Source organism: Penicillium daleae (assembly GCF_028827525.1).
Source record: "Penicillium daleae strain IBT 16125 chromosome Unknown utg000009l_segment0_segment0, whole genome shotgun sequence".
Classification (NCBI taxonomy): Eukaryota; Fungi; Ascomycota; class Eurotiomycetes; order Eurotiales; family Aspergillaceae; genus Penicillium; species Penicillium daleae.
Window position 1 is genome coordinate 2,525,739 of NW_026623157.1, and position 15,204 is coordinate 2,540,942.

The following is a 15,204-nucleotide window of genomic DNA, read 5'->3' on the forward strand; positions in this document are numbered from 1 at the left end:
TTGGCACAAGCAACTGGTCCCCAGGTAGTACCTGAGCAAGCTTGCAATCACTGCCAGCGGGGTCAGGGGTTATTTGCCTCGTGTGTTATTGTCCCAGGCAGGCTTTTTGACTGTGCGAATTGTCATTGGGCTGGACAGGGACATCGATGCAGTTTCCGTGATCGAGCACCCACAGAATATGTTCCTTTGAGACAGAGCGATGTGGAGCGAAGGCTTCAGGGGTTACGTGAGACCCGTGAAGATATCATGGCTCAGCTTCTGCGGGTTGATCAGGAAATCGCACGACTCTCGTGCGAGTTACCGGGTTCCAACCTACCCCAAAATCCGTAACTCTCACGAGAGTTACGGACTACACAATCCGTAGCTACCTTTTATGAATTCTACGAGTTCCTCAGCAAGTACATTTTTCAAAGTAGGGAATCAAGAAACGGTCAATGGTTTTTCAATATTACCACAGTTATACGTAAAGCCAGGACGATGAATGCTACCTAGCAATACAGGATAATTATAAAGCCAAGCAATATAAGCTATTGGCTGGTCGGACAGGATCTGATTCAAGATCGATCACAGTCACCCGCGCCAGTCAGTAAGCAAAAGTGACTGGTGGACACTCCCAAAGGAACTCATGCGACCAAAAAGGAAATATAGAAAAGGGGCCAGGACAGTTCCTCTTGTGGAGAACTTCCTTATGCCGGAGCCATAAAGTGCGAGCGAATGCGAATTGCATCTTCGGTTGTCATATCGGGTCCTAATTGCCATCTCCGAGCCAACGTACGATGCGGTGCGAGGAGGAGGTGATCACGACTGGCCAGATCACGACAGGCCAAAGCTGTCACGTCCACGGAGCGACAGCCGCGCTTGAGTCTTTTGGCAGATCCACCCAAACAATCCTGCCTATCCTTCGGACTTGTCTGCGGATCACCAAGGCATTCACCGTCATCTGGGTTTCCATGGACGCTACCGCGAGGTCCGGCATTGTTTCCATCCTCGGGCCCTGGATGTGGGCGTTTTGTACCCCTGTTGAGACGATTGACGCTTCTCAGTAGAGAATCATCGTCAGAATCATCGTCATCATCTTCCAAGTCATCGCTTGTATAAAGGTCCTGCAACTCTCGAAGCTGTCTCTTGATCTCCGGGTCAAGCAACTTGACTTGTAGTGTACCCAGGATGATGAATGCTTGGCGGATTGTATACATCGGCTCCCCGTGCCATTGCTTCAACCGGGAACGGTATTCAAGGACCTCGCGGCGCACGGATTTCGGAAGGTCGGAGGCAAAAAACGTGTCCAAAACGGCAGTACGATATAGGCCGCCAATTGAGTTTGGGTCAACCCGGGCTTGTCCCACCTGGTGAGCCTTATATGCAGCAGCTGTGGGTGGACTTCGGCGGACATGCGCGCCATTCTGGGCCGCTTCCTTCCGGCGGGCTTGATCAGCCTTCTCCCATTCAATGAAGAACTCCAAGTCGGCAGGGAAGAAGACAATTCCTGGGTTGTAGGCATTGTCAAACTGGCAGTGACATGACTTGCAGAGGAAGATGGCATTCTCCTTTGACTTGAGATTAGCCCCAGGTGGGATAAGGCCCGCCTTATCCCAGCAGTCCGTCTATACAAACAGATTAGCGTCATTGAACGAACACCACATGGAAATGGCATACTTGGTCGTCTTCCTTGGCAAAAACATGCGCACAGTCGGCCATTCCCCCTCGACAAACCCAGCATCTCTTGGAACCACCATATATGGCTTTTACCTGGGTCTTGGTTGTTTCCGAGAAGCGTCCGGATTGAGCAGCTGCGGATGGAGTAACAGCCGACTGTCCGCTTGTCGATGGTGCTCTTGATCGTGATAAAGGCGTACTTGGGCATGATAGAGTATGGCGGACCAAAGCTCCGGAGGCAGAAGCGGAGGCATGTGAGGTTGGAGGGGGCATCGGGCCTGAGTTTGACATTTCGTGAGTTATAGAGTATATACTCGAAGAATGTAGTTGGGCTTCACGTCGCTGAGATAGGAAGGATTTTAAGGAAGCAAAGTGACTTACACCACTCAAGGATCTCCTCCCAGCGGGAGGTGATCTCAAAATCGCAGTCATCGTCGGCAGGAGCCATGATGGGCCACGTTAATGTAGAAGGTGCAAAGTGTCAACGGCGACGGGAAGGTCCGGACTCACAAGAGTTGATAGGGGCTTAGTATCCGCCCGTGTACCACGGTACCGGAGATCAGTTTAGTTCAGAAGTGAACTAAGCTGACCACTTGTAGTTCTTGTGTGAACTACACTTGCAATATAGTCTCCGCACTCTAGTTCACTACCATTTCTTATATGAACTATTAACCACTTATCATTATACCTGCTGTCGAGACGTATGTAGAAGAGGAAAACTAAGTGCTTGCAATTTCCCACTACAAGGTCGCGCCTATCAAGAGGTATTGTTCATTATGGTTGTAAGACGAGCAGCCTTCAGTTGGAGGATATTCTCGATCAGCAATCTTCAAAATTAAAATATGAAAATACAATGTCAAGGCCAGAGCCAAATCCCACTAAACAGGTTCTGGAAGCATATGTGAATCCACGTCCATGTGTTCATCAACACTTTTATCGGAGCGCCTGAAATGGAAGAGTCAGTCCTCCTAGTCTGACAGGGCAACTAATCATGTAGCGACGGAAAAGGCCTCCGGAGCCGGAGGTCTGATCCTCTTCGTTAAGGCTAAATGGTTGAGAGTACTGTATAGTCAGGCGTTCCCCATCGAATGTAGCTTGTGTGATCCTCCCGTGCCTCTGGCCCATGTATGAGATCAGCAATAACTGTGTATAGGCATAAATAATGTTAGCCCCCCTTTCCTAGTGTAGTCTAGACTGCTACTAATCGGATGGATCTCATCTCTTTAGAAAGGACCACGCGCTCCCCGGTTCCATATCAACTTAACCAGGCATTTGACTTCGTGGAGAGTGATACTTTGGTGCGCGTAGTTAGCGGGAACTGCCGCAGTCATTACCGCCATCGCATGCGGGAGATCCTTTCATGATGTGTCTTCGCTGAAGTCCTCGAGCTCCCATCCGGGCGCTTTCTCTGGGTAGTAGGCTAGCTCCATATAGAACCCCCCGTAAAGACGTCCTAATATGAGTAATCATCTATGAAACCTATCCATTTCGTGTCAACTCAGGTCAGCTCGCTTACCTTTGACCATAAAGACGGGTTAAATTCTCGCCTGCCCTAGCACCACCATATGGCAGACCAATTCTCTGGGCAGTTCCTCTGTCCATTTCGCGTAGGGATGCCTATGGATGGCCTGAGGTTGTCAAGAGTAATCGGTTGTCGGATGGAATGTGGGGCGGATGAGGAGAAAGAACCAAGAGGAAGGGAATTTCTAAAGTGATGGTTAGAGTCACGGGTATCTTCCTATCAGTGATGTTATACGGCCGATACCTAGTGGTCACGCCTGGAGAGTAGAGTCTCTTTTGATTCGTCAATCAATCAATATTCATTGGCCTGATCTATTTCCTTTGTACATACGTTCTAGGAGGCGATTTATTATCTTGCTTTCTATAAGCATACATAGAGGACAGAAGGTAGGTAAGGTATATACCCTACTAGGTGCAAGGTTTGGAGATACCCGCGATTAACTTAACTAGTTAACTACCCCTATCAGTCAATTTTAAATATATATTTCTACGTAAATGGTTTAGGTTACCACTAGAAATTTATTTAGCCATAAAGGACTATTATTTGGTATACTACTCCTTTACCTTATATAAGGCCTAAAAAGGGCCACGGACAGGATCCGCAGCCCGAGTTGCAACAAGCTTTCCCGGTATAGTAACATTGTAGACGGAGCCGACGTCACCTTGATTTAACCACCCCTACATCGTGCTAGAACCTACTTTCTCTCTCCTTCATCCTATGTTTTCTATCAGTCCTACCATTAGGTATCAGATTCTTATGAAATCATGGCATCGATAAAGCCCCACAGAGTTTTGCTACTGATTGAAATCTTGGAAATGATTTTGGCAAGACCGATATATAAACCCTACTTACATTAGCTGAAAGGGTCTGTTATGAATCCTGTGTTGAGGTTATCCCCATGATTTATATTGATGCCTTCGGCTCTAGGGGGGCCTGAGGGGATTAGGGTGCCGAATTCCTGAGCCGAACCAGCTCTCCTCCCACGCGGGCTCACGAAACGTTGTCTATTTGTTACGCGTTCCCCCAGAACTACCAAGAAGCTACATTTCAATGACGGTCTTCGTTTTCACTTTCCCGAGGTCCCCGCCCTATGCATCGCCCCTCTGAGAGTGGTCCTTCGCATCTCACTTGGATACACCCCTCCTTCTTATGGATCTTACAAGTGAAGAAACTATGAAGAAAAGCTCAAAACTACAGAGGCGAGTATCTCGCGCGTGTGACGATTGTCGGAAGAAGAGGGTATGCATTAAACGATGAGTGTGGGAACCTGGTTATATCTATTCTTAGTGGGGGTGCACGCTGAAAATGAACCTTTTTTCGGGGACAAAGACAAGGCTATTTGTTGCTCTATTAGAACACCTAGACGGTGTCAGGGCAATTACCGGCCAATTAATCTGTCTTCCAAGATCAAATCTCCAGCAGATATACCTATCAGCGCTATGATTCTTCATGGTCAGAATCATCCTCCGCTTCTATTCCTTCAAGGTCCTTTCCTTTCGACCTCCTTTTTCTCTACACCTTTCCTCCTTTGCATCAGCATGTCTCGAATTTCTTCGCTGGGGTGTTTGTTGCTGTTCAACCTCTTCCTCGGTCAGGAAACCTTGTCCAATCCATGCAACGTCGTCTCGATCCACTCCATTTTCAACGAGGTTTCTAATCAATTCGACGTGGCCTTCTGTGATAGCTACGAAGAGAGGCTTCATTCAATGAGTGGCGCGTCCTGCATTCACGTCCGCTCCGGCCTCTAATAGGCGTCCGACCCCTGATATATTGCTACCCCCGATAGCTATCAAGACAAGAGGCCAGTCAGTCTTCCAAGCTTCCATATTCAAGTCAGCACCGCTTTCAATAAGGTGTTTGGTTGTCTTCAAATCTCTAGAAGATACAGCTAGGAAAAGAGGATAAGTTGCCTGGATGACAACACTTTCATTAATATTAAATTCTCGGGGCCTCAACAAGCCCAGGATCTGGTCACTTCCTGCTGAAAATATATTGGTGAGACGCCTCCTAGGGAATTTTGATCGAGCCTCCGCCCCATTATTGTTGAATATCGGCAAAAACGCTTTTTACTAGGACAATGCTTTGAAGGACCCAATAGAAGGACCGACTCTAGTGCTGAAATCCTAGAGTAAATCCATACAAGACATCGTGCAGTGAATACCGAAGGATGGAATAGGCTGTTGGATTCAAGAGAGCATTCGTCGAGTATGACCAAGATTTGAGAAATCCGTTTGGAGCTCAGAGTTTGGCAATTTTGTTGATAGTAATGAGTTCAAATTGATCTCAGACTCTCCTCGCCCTGGCAGGTATTCGCCAACTCATTTCGCCAGTTAAGGAGTCTTGAAACGTATTCTGTGGCATCTTGCGGCCTGGAATTTATAGCGTTTAGGATATTTTTTATCCGTTGCATCTTTCGTCCAGGGTTCTTTCGGCCTTAATAACACCCGAGATTCGTTTTTGGTCCTCCCATTTTACACAGCAAAGTTCCACGCGCAGAAAGTCTCCCATCTTCGGCTTCATACTGTTTCTGTCGGCATTTTCCAGTGCGCCCGTGTTTAACAGATTGTCATGAAGCCAGTCCTTGTCAGACCTACCAGATACCAGCGCCGTAACTGAAGTTCTGCACTTCCTAGAATCCGAGACTATTCTGAGCGAAAGTGTGTCATCGACAACTTTAGCATACCATCGAGCATCGAGATGATCGACCAGATCTGGTAACGATCCCAGTATAACTTTCCGAGAGATTATAGATTGGTATTGGTCAACTTGAATTATTTGATTGCACCTCATCCTTCCGAACGTTTGCTTCAAAATCAGCTTGGTTGGAGTTGAGCGACAGGTCGAGAATTGACACCCTACCAAGGTTTGCTGCTATGGATATCGGCGTTAGACCCAGCCGATTCTTTGTCTTGGAGTCAACCCTTTTTGAGCGAAGCAGGAGCTTTACGATTGCCTGTTGGTTCCAAATGATTTATCTCGCTAGTAGCGTATCGCTATTTTCATCTACTAGTTCCGGATCAACCCTATTTGAGCTGAGCAGCAGCTGGACTGTTGCTTCACGTGCATAGAACATTGCCTCTTCTAATGCGGTTCGCCCTTTGGAGTCTTTCGCGTTTGGCTCAACCCGCCTTGAGTTAAGTAGTAGTTTAACTACTTCTTCTTGCTCTTCACTCAAAGTCTAAAGACTCACAACCATGGCTAGCGGTGTCCGACCATCGTTGTCCTTTATGTTCGGACCTACCCTGTTTGAGCTAAGCAGCAATTTAACTACTGCTTCCCGCCCTTTATCTTTTGCATCGGGTTCAACTCGGTTTGATTTGGCTATCAATTCGACAACTGCGCCCCACCCTTTGCCCGCAGCCAAGGATAGCGGCGTCCGACCATCATTGTCCTTTATATCCGGATCAACTCGGGTTGAGTTAAGCAATAGTTCAACTACCATTTCCCACCCCTTTGACTACGGCATATGACATCGGTGTCCAACCCATACAGTCTCTCACATTGACATCAGTCCAGCTTTTCTCACAGATTAATCTCAGTGGCCCCAGAATTCCAAAACTTCATAAACTATGTACGAAGTCCAGTCCTTCGGGCAAGTGTGTATGTCGGCTCAGGCATGATGAATTGTACACCTGCACCCATAATGCAAGGAATGATTTTGATGGATAGTAAAGGAACTCCAGAAGGTCTTCTTGAGAGATACCTCTTTTCTCGCTTTCTTTGGCATGCAATACCCAGGACGTTGCGGCATATTGCAACAGAGGGACGTCGGAGACATTTTCTTGATCCCCTTGGGCTATAGAACATACTACTTCCTCCATAGCAATGTAGCGAATACAACTCCGGGACAAGTGGTAGTGTGCCTTTCCGATAGCTGAGTCTGCCGTGATTCGGGCTTCCTCTAGCATTGAAAGGCCTTTTGTCAGGAGAAAGTATCTTGCGGACTCATGAATCAATTGTGCAATTGGCGTGAAAACGGCTCTTTGATCTCCGCAAGACCGCAACCGAGTAGATCTGTTTGGTGATTCGCCCAGTTCGACCTACGCCATCTTACTGGCAATCCAGCGTGTTTCATGGCCTTCTCTTCACTACAGTAATCACTAAGATATCCTTCTGTAAAGACTAGCCGATCATGAACATCCTTTTAAGACTAGATACGGACATATGTAGCCTCAAACAAGAAACTGCGTGGATAAGCACCCAATAAGCAGAGGATCTGCCAGCCATAGTTAATTAAAAACTAATCAATATCTATCAGATCCCCATAGGAGACGACGTGAGAACACACGAGCCAATGGGCGCAAGGGTGTGGATCCTTTCCCCGGATAGGGAACCTCCAAGCCTTCACAATGGTGGTCCATGGGGGAGAATAAAAAAGGTCGCCAGTTCAATTCAGTTTCAATTAGTGAGGCAGCCCATACATTCGGAGACGGTAGAGCTCTTCGCTTATCGTTATTTTCATAGCAGCGAGCCATTCGTTTTACACCTCTTCTTTGGTCAAAATCTTCACTGCGTCCTTGGAGAAGAGATAGCCAAGACCAGACCAGATGGGTGTTATAGCCACGGTGAATCTATTTTCCGTGATCAGCTCCCATGAGGATCAGTTCAGGCCACTCAAAAAGTAATGTTGGGATTGGGCCACGAGGGGAAGGGGGGATGGAGGGAAAGTTTAGCCGAGGGGCCACGCGTGTCAGCGCTTCAGGGGGGTTCAGGGCTTTCGGGTGGAGAATAGAGGGCCTGAAGGGGCTGAAGAGTAAAGCGGCAAAGGCACTCGTCCCAACCAGTCACAAAAATTGAGTGAAAACGGACATACAACAGCCAGGATTCGCATGTGGTCACCCACCATACTACTAACTGGCCGGCGTGTGGCTTAAGTACGGCTGAGCGGACGGGAAGCCCTGTTCTCCACACCCTATGGTCGTATGTACCAGAAAGAAAGTTAACAGAAACTATATCCTCTAACGTTTTTAAAATATAATATAAGAACACCGCTTTCGTATCGCGCGACCTAGGTAAGTAAGGTACGTGCGTAATGGATAGGGTGAGAGCGGGGGATTATCCAAATCGTTGTTGAGAAAAGGCATATTTCCATCCAGTATTCCAAATTATGGAGTTTCGAAGTGGCAGAGACAGCACTGGTGGAGACGTTCATTCGCTACCTTCTCTGCCAGCCATATAGGCATCGAGAGGATTTGTGCTGATTGCGAGCAGAGTATTGATCCTGTTACTGGTACGCATTTATCGTAGCCATGGAATTGTGGGTGTATGCAAGGCCGATTACGTTGCTCCGTCTTTATGTGCATAGGGATTGCTATACACATTCTATCTACTACGGATTGAGGGTAATAGCAGGCTATGGACCACTTACAAACTGATTTAAGGAGGCTTCACGGGAGACTTGTATGAGCTTTAAACACAATTTCTCCCTTTGACTTCTTATATTGTAAGGTTTGGGTCTACCAGGATTGTGTTCAATAGAGTGAGTTACGAGGAGCCCAAAAGAGCCGAGAGCAAAACTCAGCCAAAAGGTCGCTTAGGCAGGAGGTGGGATTTAGAAACGCATACGCGTTACGCGTCCTAGACTCTTCTAAGGACGTGAGATGCATTACCCATTGATATCCTTTAGATCGGTTCGTAGAACAGGGTTTCTATCGTACTCGTATAGGCCATCTCTTGTGTTACTCATTTTTCCAAGTTACTGGTAGTCTTAGTAGAAGACCGTATACACTTTTCTTCAGAAGGGTCAGAACTAGCACTCTTTCTAATCTATCTTAGCTACTATAGGCTAGAGAGAGGCAGGAATCCTGCATTAAGTTACCAAATTCCTGGACTAAAGGCATCTTTTATTTAAGGTCTTATCAATCTACTAAGACTAAGACACACAGTACTCATTCTTAGTATAGAATTTGACCAGAAAGTCAGGGGATAGTTCCTAACGATATAATAATTATAACTAAGTAGAAGCTACGAATTATACTCGTTAAAGAAAAAGATAAGCCCAGAGGCAAGGAAAGAGGTTAGAAAGACCTATCAGTCTCATAAAGACCTTCCCAGACCCTCCGACAACTCGGCTACGTCAATCTCCAGGGAGTCCTTTCCAAAGGCAAAGGATAAGCAGGTCATCAACGATAGCGTCACCCAGATACAGAAAATTCTCACAACGAACATTCCTGGTATACGCTGCCGTTAGACAGCCCATCGCACGCCGTTCGCCTCGGTGCAGCTGGGTTCCAGAGTGAAAAAGAAGACCTTGACTGCGCTAACAGATGGATACCTCGAAGTCGGCGGCGATTCGCGGAGAATCCGTGCCCCAATTCGAGGCAAAGGCAGTATATCGCCACAGGAAGCAGACCCCGAGTGTTCTCTGGCAAGAGGCGGCGCAGATAGTCGCATAGATCTTACCGGATCCCATAGGGAGTTACCCAAGATGCCTTAATGAGAATGATTCCGAACCCAGGTCTTCGGATGGTGGGGTCTCGGTATAGAATTAGCCTTGATGCTAGCCTGACTATATGCTATCAAGATCTCTTAGCCGCATAATCATCTCGCAGGACCGACATGAGCTATTTGTCACGATCGGTTCATACAACGCGTCATACATACAGTTCGTGAAAGGAACACAAGGGAAATATCCCGATTACATGCAACTCCAGGAGTACGTTCCATGGAAGATTTCCTCGCAGAGTAACATGCGACATGTTGCATTGATTATGGTTGCGTTCTGTATTGCACGAGAGGATGACAGGAAGGACCGAGAAGATCCCATGGAAGATGTCTGATCAGATCCAACATCCGAGGAAATGGACTGATTGGTGATGGAAACTTATTGTTGCATTTTACATTTATCAGCTACCAGATCAACTGCCAGATCAACTGCCAAATCAACAGGAAGGTAGCTAGCAGGAGCGAGGGTGAAAGCAGGAGAAGATTAATAGGTAATACGTAGGTAGCCCAACGTATATAGCATGGGCAATTCAGCTAGATTAGAGGGAGTTTCGGCGATGCCTACAGTAAAGTTCGAATAGTATCAGGTTACTCATCAGGAATAGTCTCTTAGTGGTGGGAATATACAGTCAGGAAAGGACTGGTCAGAAGATTTGATGCACGGTGTGATAGAAGAGAGGTAGGTAGTAGTAGAAATCTTGAAATCGTCAATGAGGGTATTTGAAGATAGTAATACAATTACGAGTCTAAGCTGATTATAGGGTATTATTCTTCCTTGGTGTGTGAACTTCTTAAACATAGCGCTGCGGCTATCCCTGCTAATCTCAAGCCTCAATGTAGCTTCCAGGTGCAGATAATAAACACTAACAGATGAGTCTAAAATCCCCAAACTCCCCCTGGAACACACTTTCCGCTTTGCCGCCCTACTTTTTCAACGTCTTCTGCTTCTCCGCATCAATCAACTTTCGCCCCTGCACAACAAGACCCTTCCGACTCCTCACGGCATCTATATACCTCTTAGCCACATTCTCCCGATCCGCCAACTCACCCAAATCCTCCAATTCCTCCTCTGTAGCCGGAACCCAGAAGGGATCCTCATCTAGAGCCTCGAACCCAGTGAAGATTAGTTGGGGCTGTGCCGCGCCGGACGTGCGCTTCCGGATTTCCTCAGCGAATCCAAAGGATTCGGCGACGGGCAGGAGGGCGAGGATAGTGAAGAAGGGAGTTCCTTCTTTCATGACTTCGGAGAGGATGCGGCCTCGGCGGCGGGTTATGACGCCGTAGACGCGGCCGAGGACTTCGGCTATGGTGGAGGGGAGACAGGAGTTAGTTTCTTATAAACGTGAGATGAGGGGAATGTAGAATACGTACTTGTTGCTTGGATCTCGCAGGAGTACATTGCAAGCATGATGCGGGGGCTCCAGTCGAGGAAGCCTTGGGTGATACCCTCGCGGACAAGCTTGATGGAATCGCCGGTCAGACGGCCCATATCCAGCTCATCACTGGAGCTGGCTTCCACAGAGAGATCTTCTAGGAAGACGGCGACACCTTGCATGGGTTCCTGGCAGAGGGGTCCTTGGCCCGTGGCCAGCTGGAAGGCGTATGCAATCTTGTCGCAGAGGTCGCGTACCAGCAGGGCTTTCATATCATCGGAAGAAACGACATTTTGTTTAGAGTCCTCAAGCAAGCTAGATATTAGAGAGAAGATGTCAGCATAAGGAAAATACAGTCATTCTCTGTTGGCGCGCAGACTCACAATTTTTCGCAGGTGTTGACTGAAGTAGCATCCACCAAAATGTTAGGTCCAACTCTCCGAGGTCCGAATGCAGTAATTCGGTCAACGACGTTCTTCCAAAGCTCTTTGTCTTCCTTGACTTCTTCGTTGAACACCTTGTCCAGTTCGTCTCGGAATTCATTCAATGATAGAACATTGCCTTCACCCACTTCCCCGGCAGCGTCAACTTGCTGGGCACCGTCTGCAACTGCGGACTCTGCCTCTGATTTTGACTCGGCAACCGTACGTTTCTCTGCCTGGAGTCGCTTGATAGTACCAACTTGTTTAGTCAAGAAGTCTGTGACAGCGGTAGACATTGGCATGACGCGCAGGCGGACGGTCATCTGATTGAATGCGGAGACGGAGAGAACACTTCCACGGCCCAACTCTGGGTTCTTGGGAGGGGCCATCTCGGGAGCATCAACGATGGTTTCACGGTAGGGCACGATAGCTTCACCAGTCTGGATTTCACAGCGGGCGAAACGCTCACGGAGATCCTTAACGCACCGCTCCAAATGCAATTCACCTGCTGTCAAGATAACGTGTTCACCGCTGGGAAGAACCTCATACTGTGCACAAGGATCACTCTGTTCAAGCAGACGCAGACCAGTGATCATCTTACCGAGATCTGCTGGGTTGGCAGGCTCAAGAGCAACACGAACAATTGGCGGTGTGCTCAGCGAGACACCAGCCAAGTTGATGCTTCCTTCGAGTTGGCTGCAAAGAGTACCAGTTTTGAGTACGTAGCCCGCAAGGCCACCAATACCAAAGACCACGCCTGCTGGAACGGACTGGAGAGGCTCCAAGCTTCTGCCCATAAGAAGGTACAAGTCTGTAACCGTGACCTTCTTAGGCTCTGGGCTTGCGTGGGGGTTCGCTGGCGAGAACTTAGGTGGCAGAACATATACCGAGTCTCCAACTGAGAGTGTGCCTGAATAGAGTCGAGCAAATCCAATCAGGTGTTCCGGGTCCTCCTTCTCTATCGGCTCCTCTGGCTCATCAGTCTCGGTAATAAGAGTTGTACTCTCAAATGCGGATGTCATTCTCTCAAAGGAATCATTTTGTCCTGCGCCAGCTTCTGCTTGCATCTTGGCAATTTCTTCTCGCTTGCGACGAGCAATCTCTCTGGCCTCATCTGCGGTCATAGTACCCCCAGCACGCTTCTTGCTTGAGCTTAGCTCGCTTTCGGGTATAGCCACCATCTTGCTAACGTAGGCAACAACGGGCTCTTCGGGGCCGGTCTTGAAGGTCACCATCGCTTGCTTAATAGACTCGGAGACTTGATCCGAGCCAGGCGATGCTTCAATCATCTCAGGAAGTCGAGTAGCCTGCGCAGCTGGGGGACTTGGGAGGTATTCAATAACAGAAACCAGAACAGCAGTGGACAGAGGTAACCATTGAGAGAACAGCGTTGTCATGATGTTCTTTGGGTCACGCGAACGCAGAACGTAAGGAGGAATGGAAATGTTCAATGACTTGGTGATCTTCTCCAACAAAACAGGGTCACTGCGGAGGTGTTAGCGGGGATATTTCCTATGAAAATTCAAAACTTCTTACCCCTTGCCCTTGCCACCTCCAGTGGTCGCTTCATATGCAGCCCAGATGCTGTCCAAAACCAATTGGACGAACATGGGCTTCAACGCTCTGCCTTTCAGATGCTTCTGTCCCAATACCCGCTTTGTCTTTGGATCCAAGTAGAAGTCACCCCAAAGGACTTTCTCCAGAATGGTTCGTTTAATACCAAGTTTCTTCTCATAGATGGCCGCAAATTGCCTAATGGTGAAGGCCCAGCCATCCACAGCGCTGCAAAAGATGACATTGTTCTTCTCGGGCGCGAAGTAAAGGTCCTCGTCATCACGCTCCTCAAACTCGGCAAAATCGCTGACACTTTGAACGGACTCGTCCTCTAGGGACTTATTTTTAGACTTGTCTTTGTCCCGTGCAGCAGAGGCGTTGACACGGTCTTCCATGCGCTCTCGCCACTGCAGATCATCCTCCATACGCTCGCCCTGGTAGAAACTACCGATGACTGCGTTGACCTGTTCCAAAAGTCGACTGAGGTGCGAATAAGCTTCGCTGGGACTCATCATGAGCTCACTCACCAAACGATCCATCTTGTTGATGACGAGGATAGGTTTCAGCTGCTCAACCCAAGTCTGGCGCAGCACAGTCACAGTTTGACTGCAGACACCTTCGACTGCGTCGACAAGCACGACAGCACCATCACAGAGGCGTGATGCTGTGGAGACTTCACTGCTAAAATCGATATGACCCGGAGAATCAATGAGATTGATCAAATACTCCTTGGGCACGGGCGCCGCGTCCGGGCTAGAACGACGAAGCATCGAGAAAAACAGCGAGATGGCTGAGGACTCCATGGTAATGCCTCGAAGCTGCTCATCTGGCCGCGAGTCCAAGTAGCGGATCTTGCCCGCCAGCTTGGGGGAGATGATTCCATTGGTGGCTATAAGGCTATCCGTCAATGAAGTCTTACCATGATCCTATATAAGTGAGAAACCAAAAAGAGTTGTTAGTGACGGAATTCTTTATACAAGAGAGGGCCTTGCCAGTTGTCGTATGACTTACGACGTGGGCGAGAATGCAGATCTAGCGCGTGGGTTAGTATATTACGGGCCTGACATCAGAGGTGGGATGGAGGGGCAGACACTCACATTGCGAATATCTTCGGGCTTCCGCTGTAGGCGAACAAGATCGTCTACGTTGACCACGGGCATCTTGACTGGCACTGGTATCTCTCTCCCTTTGTCCAGTAAGTCCAGCGAGCGCGAAGTGGTGGGGAGAGAGTAAAGCAGTCGGATGGCCGCCGGAGAAAAAAAAAGTTGCTGAGAAATGGAAATACAAAACGCGCTCTGGGCCCGACGACCAGAAATGTCGGAACCGCGCAAAAGTTCACGGTCTTAAATTTTCTTATTCAACTTCTAATGCTGTGGCGGTGAAATAGAATTCTAGATCTTTTAATTTGTTTTTATTCCCCAATTATTTCAAAAGGACTAGAACGTGACACTAGCGCTATACAGTTTCGTCATAGCCGTTGACTCATGATGAATCAACCAAGACCTTCCAGGTGCATCGAGCCCTTCCTTCTTTCGAACGTAGTTGGCAGCATAGTACACCTCGAGGATACCTGGCTTACTCCTCGTCAAAGGATAGTTTGATTTTTTTGACCTTTTTTGATTTCCGAGGCGCTGGTGCTTTGGGCTGGGCCTCGTCGGCCACTTGCTTGTCTCCAGACTTCTCCTCAGGTTCTTCGTCCCCCACGACTTTGACCTGTTTCCGCTTTCGCGGGCCACCGACTTCGGTCAAGTTGCTCTGCTTAGCCGTTGTGGTCTCGGTCTGCGACTGCGCATGGTCTTGTCCATTTTCCGTGGATTTGTCCTTCGCGGAAGCGTCGCCGTCCTTTTGGTCTGACCCTCCACCGACGAGAGCCTCGTATTCCGCTTTGGAGATCACCTCGTTACTCTCTTCGTCGACGTAGACAGGCGCATCGTCATCTTCATCGTCCTTGTTCTTAAGTTTTCGAGGGCGGGCAGCGGGTCGCTCGAGGCGACCGGAAGTATCGCCGTAGTGGCCACGAAGCTTCTGGAGAAATGCAGGTTCTTTCGCCTCTGTGATATGCATTAGTAGAGTTCATCGAGGAGAGAAGGCTGGGCGTGATGTACCGTAGGCAAGCTTGGGGTTCTTCGACATGGTCGCGCGACACTGTAGGGTCTGGCTCGCTGCTTTTACGTCAGGTTCATGCCGGACACACCCTCCTGAAATGATCGTAGTCAATCATTCAGCCAGAGTA

At 48.4% G+C, this 15,204-nt stretch overlaps 3 protein-coding genes across 3 annotated transcripts; all 3 read right to left on the reverse strand.

The window, feature by feature from the left end:
* Positions 1-686: 686 nt before the first annotated feature.
* Positions 687-2,104, reverse strand: N7458_012066 (uncharacterized protein; the record flags this gene model as incomplete). The annotated part of the gene is made up of 3 exons (XM_056915448.1): positions 687-1,604; positions 1,657-1,790; positions 2,038-2,104. 3 exons carry the CDS (start codon positions 2,102-2,104, stop codon positions 687-689), a joined length of 1,119 nt encoding a protein of 372 aa, XP_056760202.1.
* Positions 2,105-10,545: 8,441 nt separating this feature from the next.
* N7458_012067 (GTPase RIA1) lies at positions 10,546-14,131 on the reverse strand (the record flags this gene model as incomplete). Its single annotated transcript, XM_056915449.1, has 6 exons — positions 10,546-10,925; positions 10,994-11,310; positions 11,379-12,902; positions 12,954-13,897; positions 13,983-14,003; positions 14,069-14,131. The coding sequence occupies 6 exons, from the start codon at positions 14,129-14,131 to the stop codon at positions 10,546-10,548; spliced, it is 3,249 nt and encodes a 1,082-aa protein (XP_056760203.1).
* Positions 14,132-14,546: 415 nt separating this feature from the next.
* N7458_012068 (DUF4604 domain-containing protein) lies at positions 14,547-15,104 on the reverse strand (the record flags this gene model as incomplete). Its single annotated transcript, XM_056915450.1, has 2 exons — positions 14,547-15,022; positions 15,077-15,104. The coding sequence occupies 2 exons, from the start codon at positions 15,102-15,104 to the stop codon at positions 14,547-14,549; spliced, it is 504 nt and encodes a 167-aa protein (XP_056760204.1).
* Between the last annotated feature and the right edge of the window lie 100 nt (positions 15,105-15,204).